The 15120-nt window shown below is 37.5% G+C and overlaps 2 protein-coding genes across 2 annotated transcripts in view; one reads left to right on the top strand and one right to left on the bottom strand.

Annotated features, from left to right (window-relative positions):
- LOC6034495 overlaps positions 1-13723 on the bottom strand; it is a 60944-nt gene extending 47221 nt beyond the window's left edge. Inside the window, 2 exon segments of the mRNA XM_038255327.1 lie at positions 1298-1758; positions 13599-13723. The gene's annotated coding sequence lies outside the window, so the exon portion shown is untranslated.
- LOC6034497 lies at positions 12783-13923 on the top strand. Its single transcript, XM_038265102.1, has 2 exons — positions 12783-13106; positions 13168-13923. The coding sequence occupies exons 1-2, from the start codon at positions 12783-12785 to the stop codon at positions 13921-13923; spliced, it is 1080 nt and encodes a 359-aa protein (XP_038121030.1).
- Positions 13924-15120: the final 1197 nt, after the last annotated feature.

Below are 15120 nucleotides of genomic sequence, written 5' to 3' on the forward strand. Positions count from 1 at the left end.
ACACAAATAGCGACACAAAAGAGATGGAAAATAACACGAAAAAACAGGACTGCGCGTCCACACAGGCACCGCACTACTGATGCCATTATTTATTTATAATGACCAATCACCCCATGCACTCGAACAGCTACACAAAAGAGACGGAAAATAACCCGAAAAAAAAACAGGACTGCGCGTCCACACAGGCACCGCACTACTCGCACTCGAACAGCGACACAAAAGAGACGAAAAATAACACGAAAAAACAGGACTAAGCGTCCACACAGGCACCGCACTACTGATGCCATTATTTAATTATAATGACCAATCACCCCATGCACTCGAACAGCGACATAAAAGAGACGGAAAATAACACGAAAAAACAGGACTGCGCGTCCACACAGGCACCGCACTACTGATGCCATTATTTAATTATAATGACCAATCACCCCATGCACTCGAACAGCGACACAAAAGAGACGGAAAATAACACGAAAAAGCAGGACTGAGCGTCCACACAGGCACCGCACTACTGATGCCATTATTTATTTATAATGACCAATCACCCCATGCACTCGAACAGCGACACAAAAGAGACGGAAAATAACCCGAAAAAAAAAACAGGACTGCGTGTCCACACAGGCACCGCACTACTCGCACTCGAACAGCGACACAAAAGAGACGGAAAATAACACGAAAAAACAGGACTAAGCGTCCACACAGACACCGCACTACTCGAAAGGCGGTGTCTGTATAATCTTGACAAAAAGTCTGTAGGAAGTCTATTTTTTTTTACTCGTCACTTATTTTTATTAGGACCTCCTAGGTCCTGCGATCACGTTAGGGGAGATCCATAAACCATGTGGACACTTTAGGGGATTGTAATCACTCTATAAATGAGAGGAAGGCACATTTGTATAAAAACAATGCTCTCATTCTAGCAATGCACGAGCCACAACAAATTTCTATAGCGTAATTTTTATTTGCATAAAATTTGCACAATTGTTTTTCAACCTTTTTGTCTAAGGAACCAGAACAATCCACACTTGAAAGTCAATTTAGAATGTAATATGCAATACAAAAATGGGAACAAAACGTAGTATTATCCAACGTAGCTTGCCGATTTGGACATATACGACGGGTTCTGCGGGTTAGTATGTATTTTAGCAGCAATTTTCACAATTGTAATTACAATCGTCGTCTTGATAGTTTTGTTTGCTTGTTTGTTTTTTTTTCACTATTCCAAGATATCGTTCGATCACTGGCACAGGGTGAGAAAAAAAATCAGAAATATCGTAAAAGCATTAAATTTACTCACTTCAAGCGTTCACGCATACCAAAGTTTGGCACGAATTCCTCAAGACGTTATGATTGTGACTTTTCCTTGCTCGAGACTCTGGGCTGGAACCACAAAAATAACACTGTGGCCAGGATGTTCTGATGTTGATGCTGCTGCTGGTTATTTATAGATCTCACTTTGATGTCACTTTTTGTAGGCAGCGCCGAAGGTATTCTATGCTGCCGCTGCTCCTTCGAGCTTTTCTTCGTCTAATGCTCTTCCAACGGCAACGAATTTCCAAGGAACTCGCAATGAGGCCCACGAGCTACGGTTGCCTCGGCAAGGCCTTGAGCACGATTCGTCTGCCGGGGATTGGGGACCTTAATGAAGCCATTTTCCGGTGCAAGATACCTTCGCTCTCTTGGCTTCCTGGGCGGCTTGGCCGGCTTCTTTTGTTCCGTTGACGCGGTGGATTTTGGATCTTTTCTTGGAAGATTTCTCTGGAAATTGAAAGTAAGTAGAAATGGAAAGGCGATTAAGTATGAGCGTTGTGTGTGTGAGTGCGGAAGAATTTTATTTTTTCATTGGCTTAGGAATCGTTTTCAGGCGGGGATGAATGGTTTAAGTGGGGGATTTTACTTCATGGAAAGCTTTTGTGTTTCATTGTGTTTTCTATCAATGAAGAAGAGACAGGACAGGCTTATGGCGAATTATGATCAAATCTCTTTTAGTTTAATTAACAAAATCTTCAGCAAGAAACCAAAAGCCTCTTGATTTGAGTTTCTGTGCTTTTACTTGACGATAAAAAAAAATCAAAAATCAATTGGTAGCTTCCTGGATTATTTTTATGAATGCTTTTGATGGAGGTCATAAATTATTGAAATTTGCACGTAGTTAAAAAAAAGATTACTCATAAAAAAATATTACACCTGATATGTTTAGCATTTTCTACAACTAAATGTTCGTCCTGCTCCAAAATGTTTTACTTCTGGGCAGCCTCTTAAAGGCACTCACGAATTGGTAGGAAAGCATCGTCTGGAAGAAGTGAAAAATAAAATTTCTCACGCAAGCAAAGCGACGGAGAAAAATGCGCCAGCCAGGAAATGTGATCAAGTACCACTTTACCGAGCAGCATCAGTGGCAAAACAGCACCAGCAGCATAAATATCTGCCCCAGCAGATGAGTTCTAGGAAAGGAAAGGCAACGAATAACATTCTAAGAGGAATGCAGAAAAAAATATACTCACAGAAGCTTTTGGTTGAAAAATGGCAAACAAGATAAAAAAATGTGAGTTTGTGAGCTGTAAAGGAAAATGATTTTAACTCCCTTTCCATCATATTTTTTTTTGTCGGTTTGGCGTAAAGGAATTGCAAATTGGCAGAGGAATAAATATTTTGTACTTGAGTTGATATTTACATTTCTTACGTGATATAATTTAAGAAGCATGGCAGAGCAGAACAGAGGCATTGAATGACATGCAACAGTTTTTAAAACGTTTATATTTGATTTAAAAAATATATATATTAAAATTCATTAAATTTTCAGCAAATAATTTTCAATAGCAGTATTTTTTTCAATAATGCCTTACGTCAGCTCAAGATCACACACCCATATTCGCATAATTGTCCCATAAGGCAAACAGCAAGCTGAGAAAAACGCAAGGCAATTTTGTCCCATATAGATGGCTACGGCTGCACTACACAGTACTGCATAATACAAGTTTTTTTTTCTGAAAGTGTTCGTGGTTTTGAACCGAACGGCATCATTAACTCAAAAGTAAATAAAATGCGTAAAATGAGCCCTTCAATATTCGAAAAACAACCAATTTTCTATCACCTTTCTTCTACAGAGTTGCAAAACAAATATGGATTATTCCACCGTCGCCTAAATCGGTAGTAATTAAACCTTAACAATGAAAATACAATATCTCGTAAACTGAAAAATAAAACATAGATCGAAATTGAATAACCTAAACCTGAAGTTTTCTCAGAAACACGATAGTGAGGTCTAAACTCAATGTACTCAATGTGAAAATTTAGCAACACATTTTCATTTTCGCAACAAACGAAACACACAAAAACAAAAATAATTGAAAAATTTAATCAATCCACGTCAAAAACTTTCTTTCAAATGAGTTCTGGCTTGACATTGCACGGTTCCAGAGATATCGCAGTTTGAAAATGGAGGTTTTTATTTTTTTTTGCGAAAAAGCCAAAACTTTGGGGTGGGGTCAAAAATGAGGGGGTGGTCATATTTAAAAAATTAAATGGCACAAGTGGTTGTGCTGAAAAAAATTCTAAGTAATGTAAAAATTATTTGTTTTAACGCCATAATTGCACAAGACTGTGATACCCGAATTTGTACGGCTTTGCTCAAACTTTGTGCCAATTGAGACCTCACATCCCCCTTCCTGTCTAGAAAATCAAATAAATTATGTAGTTGTAGAGAAATTTACATTGTTTTTGTGCAGTTTTCCGACAGTTTAAAACAAAAGAAATTCTGCCATCTAAGTATGGGTGGAACGATAGTGGAATCACATGAGTTATTGCTATTGTAAGCAAAAACTAGAAGACGTATTTACGAAACCATTCCCTTTTTTCCTTGTGTGACTTTTTTCTGTGTCCTTTTCCTATACCATGGAAAAATATGACTCTAAGCATTCAACTCACAGTGTAAACGATGTCGAAGTGGAAAACTATGAAGAGGGAGGCTCATCTCTCTGGAGCCACGTTCAAAAATGGTCTTCCCTGGGAGAGTATCCTATGCTAATGCGAGAAAATATATTTCTTCTTTCCCATATCACTCGATGGGGCCATTTTTCCACCCACGCGTCCATAAATTTCCAGTCAAGTGAAGCTGCCGAGAAATTATTACAATAAATGGGGCCCCGTAATAGATGGGCAAAGCTACAGGACAGGAAATAAAAAAATAAATCCTAATGCATGATGGCGATACTCTGGGATGTCCCCCCTTAATGTTTACCATCCGCTTTGGGAAAACATTGCTGGAAATATTTATAGACGCCCAGCTATGGAAACATAAAATGCGTATTTTGTGAATTTCTTTGACAAGTGGCGGGGTCTGCCTCGTAAGCCTTCCGGATTTAGGTCCCTTTCGCAACCGGGACCAGAATCACCCAGGAAAGAGAAGTTTTCACGCATTATTTGTAATCCCTAATAGACGTTTATCACCCTGAGCTGCGGTGCGGGGGAGCGAGGTTATGGCTTCTTCTCGATCGTCGCACTCACAATTCTTTCATTCAACTTGAACCTTGATGCCGGAGGAATGCGACGATAAACCCGGTGGGAAATGATGGGGAAAACTTCTTTCACAAAGCCAACGCATCACCATCATCATCATTTTTGTCGTGCCCTTCGCTGTCGGAGAATTCTCCAGCTTTCAAATTGAATAAATTTGGCTCACCTTGGAGAGATGAACACAAAAACGCAACCTAACCTTTCTAGACGAATTTCTCGACTTTCACTCCGTTTTCGAGATTTGCGGAGAAACCTGTCAAGTCGTTTCCCTCCCAGGTACGAGCATAAAAACGGAAGCAAAAAGACTTTTTTCCGTTCATTGTGTATCGAATAATAACGGCATTACGCCGCTCAAACCGAAGCTTATTGAAATTTCCCTTTTGTCAAATCTTGGAGGAGGACTGGCTAGTTTCCGAGAAAGCAGGGGCCAAGAAATACGCCTCATGAATAGATGATTCGAGCAGTATGGCTAAAAGTGCGTGTATGCACATGATGATGAAAGAAGAGAACAAAGTCCCGGCCAAGGACGCCGGCGGAACTCCTTGGAGATCCTGCGGACAAAGTCGATGAGGCTGTGCTGATCCCGGGGGCTTTGAAACGAAACGACGAAGGCTGGTAGGCTGGTCGCCGGTCATGGGTCAACTTAAATGGCCTAGCTACGAAGCCGAGAGACTGCGGCTTTGGAATGTTGCCAGTCAGCAACGCAATCGATAAAGGTTATGATGTGAGTAGGGAGTTCTGGGGATTACATGACGGGTTTCCTATTATGGAAGTTTCTTCGCGTTTCCATGGAAGGTAAATCGTTAGCATTTATTCTTCTTGATTGGAAGATTATGTCGCCAATTAACTCAACTGAGCTTCCAACTGATTTTAAATAAAAATATCCGCTTTCTTCGCTGTTTATATAGAAGGTTTTTTTTCCAATTGAGACTCGTTATTAAACGTTAATAAAATAAAATGATGTTTGCTAATGAGTTACTATGTGGTTATTCTGTCTTTTGCAGAATGCTGACAAACTCAAAAGATGTAACTAAGTGTTTACTAAATTGTTTAACATAGTTTAAATTTCACTACACATTCACAAGGGTGGCAAACGTTATCGTTAGTCTACTACACGTGCCAGAAATCAAGGCTGCGGAATCGGGTAGCCTTTGAAGCGTTTTCGACCCCAGCTACTAGAAAATTTAGCGACAGCTCTCCAAAAAGACCCAACTCCAACTTCGACTACACAGCCCTGCTTAAAATGACAAACTTCTTACATTAAAAGGATGATTGCATTCATCAGTTCAATTTTTATGCATCAACCACAAACCATTATGCTCAAATGTAATACAAAACTCACCATAAACGAATCCACCCCGTCCACCCCCCAAGTTAATCCGTCGCTAATATGTACAACCGCAAATCCCATAATAATAACTTTATTGTCGGTGCTTGACACAATACACGCACTGCCGCCACCACCCACGGCGGTGGGATTTACCGAGTCCGTCCAAGCAAATGTACAAGTTTTTGCCCCCAATTCTATGCTGTTACTCAAACAAGTCAAGCAGCACGATGAAGAGGAGGAGGATTGGGGCTGAGGTTTGGGGTCGAGTGAACTTTAATACTTTTTACACCACAAAACTCCTTCCTTTTCCTTTGCCTGGCCCGGAGCACTTTTCAACCCCCTGCCCTGCCACACGTGTTGTTTTCCATCACATGGCGGAACAAACAACATACACGGCAGGGTACAAATGGTGCGTAGGTGAAAGACCAAGAGTCTGCCGCTGCTGCTGTTTACTTCAGACAAAGTACACACACATACACACCTCTACTCCCACGTGTCGAGTGTGGCTTTAATACGCTCCTTAAGGAATCATATTTCAAGGGGGATAATACGTCTAAATACATACAATATCAAAACTTTTCCTCACTCTTTTCAGTACCGCTGCGTTTTGGATCGGGGCAATGAAATGGAGAGGGTGGGGGTGGGGGGGACATGTCATCGAGCACGATGTAGTGCTCTCAGGATCATCATGTCTAACGATGACATCACTCCGATGTACCAGCAGCGGCAGAGTTTATCCTTCCTTCATGTAAGGGTAGGGAGAGGATTCGAAATCACCCAATTACGGGACCATTCATAAACCACGTGGACACTTTTTTGGTAATCTCGAACCCCCCCCCCCCCTCGTGGACAATTGTCCATACAACAAAAATCTTTTTGTATGGAGCATGGACAATCGCCATACCCCCTAAAGTGTCCACGTGGTTTATGGATGGTCCCTACAGAGTTGTTGTTATTATTTGATTATACATTGTTACGAAGCAATTCTGGGGTTTCAATGGGGCATGCAATATTTTAGAGAGTTCGAGAATTATTTTTTGTAACTGATGCGTTTTGAAAAGCATCCAAAACCGGCAAAATATAATTAAGAGTGGGTTTGATTTTAGTTAATTTGATCCAAGATTATAATATCTTCTGAGATTTTAGATTTTTGTATTTTTTCCTCTAGCTATCCCCCATCTATGAGCTATTTCTAAGGTTATTTTGTTACTTTTATCCTTCAGCAAATTCACTCTATTCTAAACATATAGAGCAATTCTCTACGAAATCGGTCTTTTTTCTTCAATTTTAATTTTTGTATTTTTTAATCCGGCTGAAACTTTTTTGGTGCCTTCGGTATGCCCAAAGAAGCCATTTTGCATCATTAGTTTGTCCATATAATTTTCCATACAAATTCGGCAGCTGTCCATACAAAAATGATGTATGAAAATTCAAAAATCTGTATCTTTTGAAGGAATTTTTGATCGATTTGGTGTCTTCGGCAAAGTTGTAGGTATGGATACGGACTACACTGGAAAAATAATACACGGTAAAAAAATTTGGTGATTTTTTATTTAACTTTTATCACTAAAACTTGATTTACAAAAAAACACTATTTTTAATTTTTTATTTTTGATATGTTTTAGAAGACATAAAATGCCAACTTTTCAGAAATTTCCAGGTTGTGCAAAAATCACTGACCGAGTTATGAATTTTTAATCAATACTGATTTTTCAAAAATCGAAATTTTGGTCGTAAAATTTTTCAACTTCATTTTTCGATGTAAAATCAAATTTGCAATCAAAAGTACTTTACTAAAATTTTGATAAAGTGCACCGTTTTCAAGTTATAGCCATATTTAAGTGACTTTTTGAAAATAGTCGCAGTTTTTCATTTTTTTAAATTAGTGCACATGTTTGCCCAGTTTTGAAAAAAATATTTTTGAAAAGCTGAGAAAATTCTCTATATTTTGCTTATTCGGACTATGTTGATACGACCTTTAGTTGCTGAGATATTGCAATGCAAAGGTTTAAAAACAGGAAAATTGATGTTTTCTAAGTTTCACCCAAACAACCCACCATTTTCTATCGTCAATATCTCAGCAACTAATGGTCCGATTTTCAATGTTAATATATGAAACAATTGTGAAATTTTCCGATCTTTTCGAAAAAAATATTTTTGGAATTTTCAAATCAAGACAAACATTTTAAAAGGGCGTAATATTGAATGTTTGGCCTTTGTGAAATGTTAGTCTTGACTTGAAAATTCCAAAAATATTTTTTTCGAAGAGATCGGAAAATTTCACAAATGTTTCATATATTAACATTGAAAATCGGACCATTAGTTGCTGAGATATTGACGATAGAAAATGGTGGGTTGTTTGGGTGAAACTTAGAAAACATCAATTTTCCTGTTTTTAAACCTTTGCATTGCAATATCTCAGCAACTAAAGGTCGTATCAACAAAGTCCAAATAAGCAAAATATAGAGAATTTTCTCAGCTTTTCAAAATATTTTTTCAAAACTGGGCAAACATGTGCACTAATTTAAAAATGAAAACTGCGACTATTTTCAAAAAGTCACTTAAATATGGCTATAACTTGAAAACGGTGCACTTTATCAAAATTTCAGTAAAGTACTTTTGATTGCAAATTTGATTTTACATCGAAAAATGAAGTTGAAAATTTTACGACCAAAATTTCGATTTTTGAAAAATCAGTATTGATTAAAATTCATAACTCGGTCAGTGATTTTTGCACAACCTGAAATTTCTGAAAAGTTGGCATTTTATGCCTTCTAAAACATATCAAAAAAAAATTAAAAATAGTGTTTTTTGTAAATCAAGTTTTAGTGATAAAAGTTAAATAAAAAATCACCAAATTTTTACCGTGTATTATTTTTCCAGTGTAGTCCGTATCCATACCTACAACTTTGCCGAAGACACCAAATCGATCAAAAATTCCTTCAAAAGATACAGATTTTGAATTTTCATACATCATTTTTGTATGGACAGCTGCCGAATTTGTATGGAAAATTATATGGACAAACTAATGATGCAAAATGGCTTCTTTGGGCATACCGAAGGCACCAAAAAAGTTTCAGTCGGATTAAAAAATACAAAAAAAAAATCAAATGACCGAAATCCTAGAGAACTGCTCTATACTTCCCAAGTAGCAATTCAAATGCTGTATATTCTAATATGGTTTTAAAACAGTTTTATTGAATGCAATAATGTTTTATACAAACTTTTATCAAAACCAACAGGTTTTCATCTAGCATAACCTTCAACATATTTTCAAGGTTTCTTGAAGACTTGATTAGAAATTCTACTTAGAAGTTTTTATTCAGTGTTAAGTTACACTTCGAGATTTTCTGAAGAATATATGGCGGAGCTTGAATATCTTGACGAAATCTGCAATAAACCTTTTTCGTCTTCATGAGGAATTTGACCAACCTTGTTGGATTTGAACTGTCACTTAAACTTATTCAGTTGTAGATCGAGAAACACAGTGCAAGGAGACGAATTGTTTTGAGCCAGCTTTTAAGTGCAATTACAAGTGATCTCTTAATGAAAAGTTTACAAAAGTGTGCTGAGAATAATAAAAAGAATAAATTGGTGGTTTTGGTTGTGTTTTTTTTTTTGCGAAAAGATTACCGATTTATTTCCAGAATTTATTACTGGGAACAATTAGCTTATTTCAGAAATGGCGCCTGTGCTGAAAATTAATAGTAATACTAATTTAATTGGCAACGATACCTTGTTATTTAGATAATTGTTTTTTTTTTTTTTTTGCAATTTATAATATCGTAACATGGCGTTACACACATTTTGTTTGTGGATTGTTTCTCGCAGACTTTTTAATGAAAACCTTTAAGGCTTGATCAGTACAGTTTATAGTGCTAATGGTTTTCAAAAAGAAATTGATAAAACTGTGTATTCTGCAAGTTTTCTTGTACAAAACCATCCAGATTTTGTAACGTGTATTGCTACGCGCTGTCATTAGCAATTTGCTGGTGCTGTTTGAGCGAGTTAAGCTGAGTTCTTTTTTAATTTCACTTACGATTTTTGTGTTGCAGATAATTTAAACGTCTAAAAAGTAAAATAAGTTGCACAGTTGGGGTCAAAGGTATACTCAACTACAAGATGGAAAGGTGAAAATATGCATTTCTTCAGGACAGTGCAGCGCTTATCAACCTGTGATGGTAATAGTGTTTACAATGAGTTGAGTATAAAGTGGATTGGTTAGTGTATATTATGCAATAAAATTACCATTACTACGAACAAACGCTGTTGGTTTTTTTTATTGAATTGTGGTGAAATTTTGGCGATTTCTCTAGTCGGATCTTCTTGCAGTAATCAATGACAGGCATGCGCTACGGTGTCAGCTTAGGCGATTTAAACTTCAATAAAACCATCAAAAAGCTACATTATCCTGACTGAAACCGTAATAAATCTCTCTTAAAACGAGTTATTCCTAGTCAGTTTTGAGCAAGACCATTTAAAGAAGAAATGAATTTAAAACAGTCTCAAGCAAGAATAATTACATTTAATAAATTTCGCCATATTGCCTAGAGAGAAATGTTACTGAAAAGCGTAGCCATGTTGAATTCTTGAGCAATGACCGTGCTCAAATTATTTTTGTAGGTAAAATTACAAACTTTTTCTAATAATTTGAGAAGGCGCGTACCATTTTTTCGAACTATCATGAGAGATTTGATCACTGATATTTATGTCTATAATATTATTGACTTGTGAATTGTTGTCGACCAAAAGTATTTTCTGATTCCATCTAGAAGAAGAATCATTGCCTTCAATAACACATTTATGCATGCTTTCAGTCCGCGATACAGGCTTTAGGTTTCCTATCAGAGTAAATGAAAATGCAATTTGTTCAGCTAGACAGCATTATTCGTATCTTGTAGAGCTCTTTAAAGCATCAATAAAGCATACAATAAAATTATTTTGTTTTATGAAACTCTTCAATTTTGCTCTGGCTAACCTCCTAAAATAGTCCATTTTGGCTTTATTGCTTATTTAACTCGTATTTAACTCAGCACTAAAAAGCATCTCTCATACATTTTCGGAAGTATTCTGTACAACCTCTTCAAAACTTCAACAAAACTAAAATTGTTACTTGGGTTGAGCAGTTCTCTACCAAAACCGGAAATGGATTTTATTTGTATTTTTTTATTTGGCTCAAACTTTGTGGGGGCCTTCCCTATGACCAAATAAACTATTTTGTGTGATTGGTTCACCCATACAAGTCTTCGTTCAAACTTTGTGTTCCGATTTACCTCACTTCCCATTGAGCTAAAGTGATCATATTTCCCTAGATGCTAGTTATATATGTCCAAACAACTCCTGAAAATGTCAGATTTCAGATTGGTGACCTCCGCACGTCTTTTGCCAAGCCTTATTAGTTTAGCCTTAAATCAGATTTTGTTTTATTTGTTAGGCCCGTCTCCTCGATTCTGACTTATGGCCTTGAAAGGCCTTGTACACATAAAATGAGACTACAAGGGAAAATATTTCAATTAAAAAAAATATTGCGTTTTCAATAAAAGTCATGATGGATCACGTCATTTTTTTAAATTGTTTGTGAATAAGCTCCAATATCTGTCGAATTTGTAGCAAAGCAAAGCAATCCACTTGAATGACCTCCGGGTCTTTTGTGGTGCTTACTTGTCGCACGTGCATTTTGGGCCAAATTGAGTTAATGCCACACCTTCACAGATCCCCGAAATTCGATTTCAAATCCTGAGATATTCAATAAAAACCGAAAAACTCCGTGCATTGTTGTCACTTTTCATATGAAAGAAGATTCAATCTTGTCGTGCTATCTTGACACAGCCTGACACAGGTGCGAGCTCGACTACCGTAAATATTTTCAATAATATCTCGGGACTCCGGCAGCCAAATTTAACAAAACTTCAAGAAAATACACAGAATGGTCAACCAAACGAAACGTGTTTGTTATTGTTTACATTCTGTCCAATGTGAAAGCACAATCAATCTTTGAACAAGCTTGGCATATCTTATGAAAACATGAAAATAGTACAGTTACATATCAAATCAAATCAAATTGTTCGCTAAACAACATTACCAACCCAACTAGGGTGAGAGGCAACCACGTTTAACACTCCACCACCGAACCCGGTATAGTCAAATATGTACAGGCGATGTAAGTTTTAATGTGACTTGTGTCGGGGTCAAACGATAAGGCTTATGAAACCAAAGATTTATCTATTTTTGTAGTTTTTCGTACTGATATAACTTGTTATGGCAGAGGACAGCATAATCTAAGAACAATATTTGCAAGGTTTATACTTTGCAATTCAAGCTTATCGAGCTTGTTGTTAAGCTGTCTGGTACAATGTCACGCCTTGGCTCAAAGTCAAAGTTTTTTTTACTTAAAATTCCCTGATGAATGATTTTTTTAATATTAAGGTATTTATAAACTTGTAAATAATATACTTAAGTCACCTGACTTAGCCTGATTAAGCCTAAGTCAATGCTGTAAATCGTTTTTATATGATTCTACTATATGTAAGTACAATTTAAAACCATTACCAGTAATGTTTTGGAGTCAAAACATTGGGTCTTTGATCTTTTCCTACGCATTTTACATGCGATTTCTCCTTAATTTCTACTTGAAACTCTAAAACTGACCGTATTCGAAACTTCTGCCGGCAAATATTTTGAAACTCGGCCTAGAGGTGCAGAATGGTCCCAGGAACCATGTCCAATCATTGGTTTGGGTGGATTTTTTTTTCATAATAACGGTCTGTGGGGGACCCGTGTTTCCCTTTGGGAAACTGGGAAAGATTTACTTTTTATGACTTTTCCTGGTTGAGTAAATAAATTCAACATGTTGATTTTTTAAAGTTGTGCTCAGCATGCCGTTTCCTGATGACACTCAAAACAACTTGATACACAACATTCCACGACTGTGCTAAAAATGAAGGAGTTTGCAAAAAAAGACATCGCCCCTTCCGCCACCAGCCTGGAGCAAGATGTTATCGGGAAAGACGACCCCGAGTACAGGAAGTACTTTGATTTCCACCTGCAAAAACAGTGGATTGATTCGATTGTGGATGAGCTGGAAGATCAGCTGGTTCTCTTTTTTCGAGTTTACTCTGGCATCAAGAGATTGCACAATTCAGAGTTGCGGAATAATTTGAAAATAAAAATTGAAGAGTTGCTGAAAAGTGATGCTGGTGTTGAGGATTTTGTACAGAAGCTGGAAGAAATTTTAGTAACCTGTAGCTTCGAAAATGTAGAGGTTTGTTTGGTTGTTTGAAATTAAAGCAATGTAATGAAAACGTATTTTAAATTTAATTTAGGCTCCAGACAATTGCTATCACATATTGGAATCCATTCGAACGCTTCGAAACATGCTCCCTATAAAGGAAGAGGTTTTGCAACCATACATTTACAAACAATCAGAAAAGTCAAAACTTCAATACATAACCGGAATTTTAGTTAGCAAAGGTAAAATAAACAATTTGAGAAGGAAAGTTCAAGCAACTCAAAAAGCGATTGACGAGATGAAAATGGAAATATTTTTGCTGAAAGAGAGAAGCCCACGTGAGATTCAGGACATCGTCGATGAGTCCGAGTTGGAACTGATTGCACTACGCCAAAGTGGAGATCGTAGCTTTGCACATCTTCAAGAGGAAGTTTCGCGAAAGGTGCTCGATTTGGAAAATAGCAAAGAATATCGAGCTCTGGTTGACGAGCACAACCAAAAACGGCGCAAAATCACCAAACTTACCGTCCAACTGCAGCTGTGGATCAAGCAGTACGACAAATTTGTCGGAGAACCAATGAAGGAACTCGAAGCGCTTGAGAACGATGTCGCTCAGTTTCCGGAATGGAAAGAAACGGTGTATGATCCGCAGCAGGAACAACTGGAGCAGCTGACGTTCAACGTAGAAGTCCTTGAGGCAGAGCTGATCGAGGAGCAGGTTGAAAAGTTCCGGATTGCGCACGCCGCCAGGGTGCTGCAACGAGCTTGGCGCCAAGTGCTGGTGAAAAAGGCAGCCAAAAAGAAGAAGAAGGGAAAGAAGGGCAAAGGAAAGGGTAAAAAGAAGGTGTAGGGTGGATAAAACATTGGGATTGCTAAATTGCTTGTGATTAAATAAAACTTAACTGATCTTGTTGAATATTTTTATAAATCTGTTTTTTTTAATATTTGGAGTATATTTGAGTCGCAGGGTATTTTGGGCTAAGCTAATTTTACATAGCATAGCATTAGCATTGGTGTCTACCCGTAGCTGCTACTTCGTTATTGACCAGGACCCCCAAACATTGTTCCGTGGACCACAGATGAAAAGTAGGAACCAATCATCACCCCTTCGCAATTTTCAAAGGTCCCTATCGTGCTGATCAATACCGACGCCGGCCACGACCAGTGGTAAGACACGGGGAAGTGGATGGGAATGTTAGCCGATACTTGAGTGATGGGACCGCTAAATCAGCTGCGTCTCCGACAAAGTATCACATGAGTTTTGAGGGGTTAGAAAGATGGGTATGAGGTCAGGATTCACTGTGGTAGGTGATGCGACCATGAGCAATTTGTTTATCGGTTGAAATTTTAAAAATCTTAGGCAGCCAGCTGCGGAAAGATACCTATCTATTTAAATATAGTATTAATTCGACCGCGATTCTCCAGAATTTCTCCGTCGACGTGCCTTCCGATCCTCGATGATATGGAAAGGACTTAATCCAGCAATACGACTTGCTTGTCTCAAAAAACAAAAATCGGATCGTTTCGTTTTTTTATATAAAGAGAACAGAAATAAAATTCATCGGCCAACGAACGCACGAACAAAAAATAAATGAAAAAAGAAGAAGAAGAAATCCAATCACCCCACCATGTTCACAAATAGCGACACAAAAGAGACGGAAAATAACACGAAAAAAACAGGACTGCGCGTCCCCACAAGCACCGCACTACTGATGCCATTGTTTAATTATAATGACCAATCACCCCTACACTCGAACAGCGACACAAAAGAGATAAAAAATAACACTAAAAAACAGGACTGCGCGTCCCCACAAGCACCGCACTCATTTTGGGCTAAGCTAATTTTACATATTAAAAAAACTACAACAAGTATAGAAACAATCATAAAAATGTTATTTTTTATCCCCAAGCTAAATCGAGTTGATGTGTCGAAAGAACATGTTTTTATTTGAATATTAAAATTATTATTTTTTCATTAAAATGCAGAGAAGTTCCTTGAGGATTAACCTGTTGAGATACTTCATCCATTATGACTTCGAGCCGATAT

Source organism: Culex quinquefasciatus, chromosome 1, assembly GCF_015732765.1.
Source record: "Culex quinquefasciatus strain JHB chromosome 1, VPISU_Cqui_1.0_pri_paternal, whole genome shotgun sequence".
Taxonomy (NCBI): domain Eukaryota; kingdom Metazoa; phylum Arthropoda; class Insecta; order Diptera; family Culicidae; genus Culex; species Culex quinquefasciatus.

Excerpts from the sequence above, each read along its gene's own strand:
- LOC6034497 (XM_038265102.1), top strand. The coding sequence starts at position 12,783 with ATGAAGGAGTTTGCAAAAAAAGACATCGCCCCTTCCGCCACCAGCCTG. Across the intron at positions 13,107-13,167 it reads GTAGCTTCGAAAATGTAGAG|GCTCCAGACAATTGCTATCA; the intron begins GTTTGTTTGGTT and ends AATTTAATTTAG.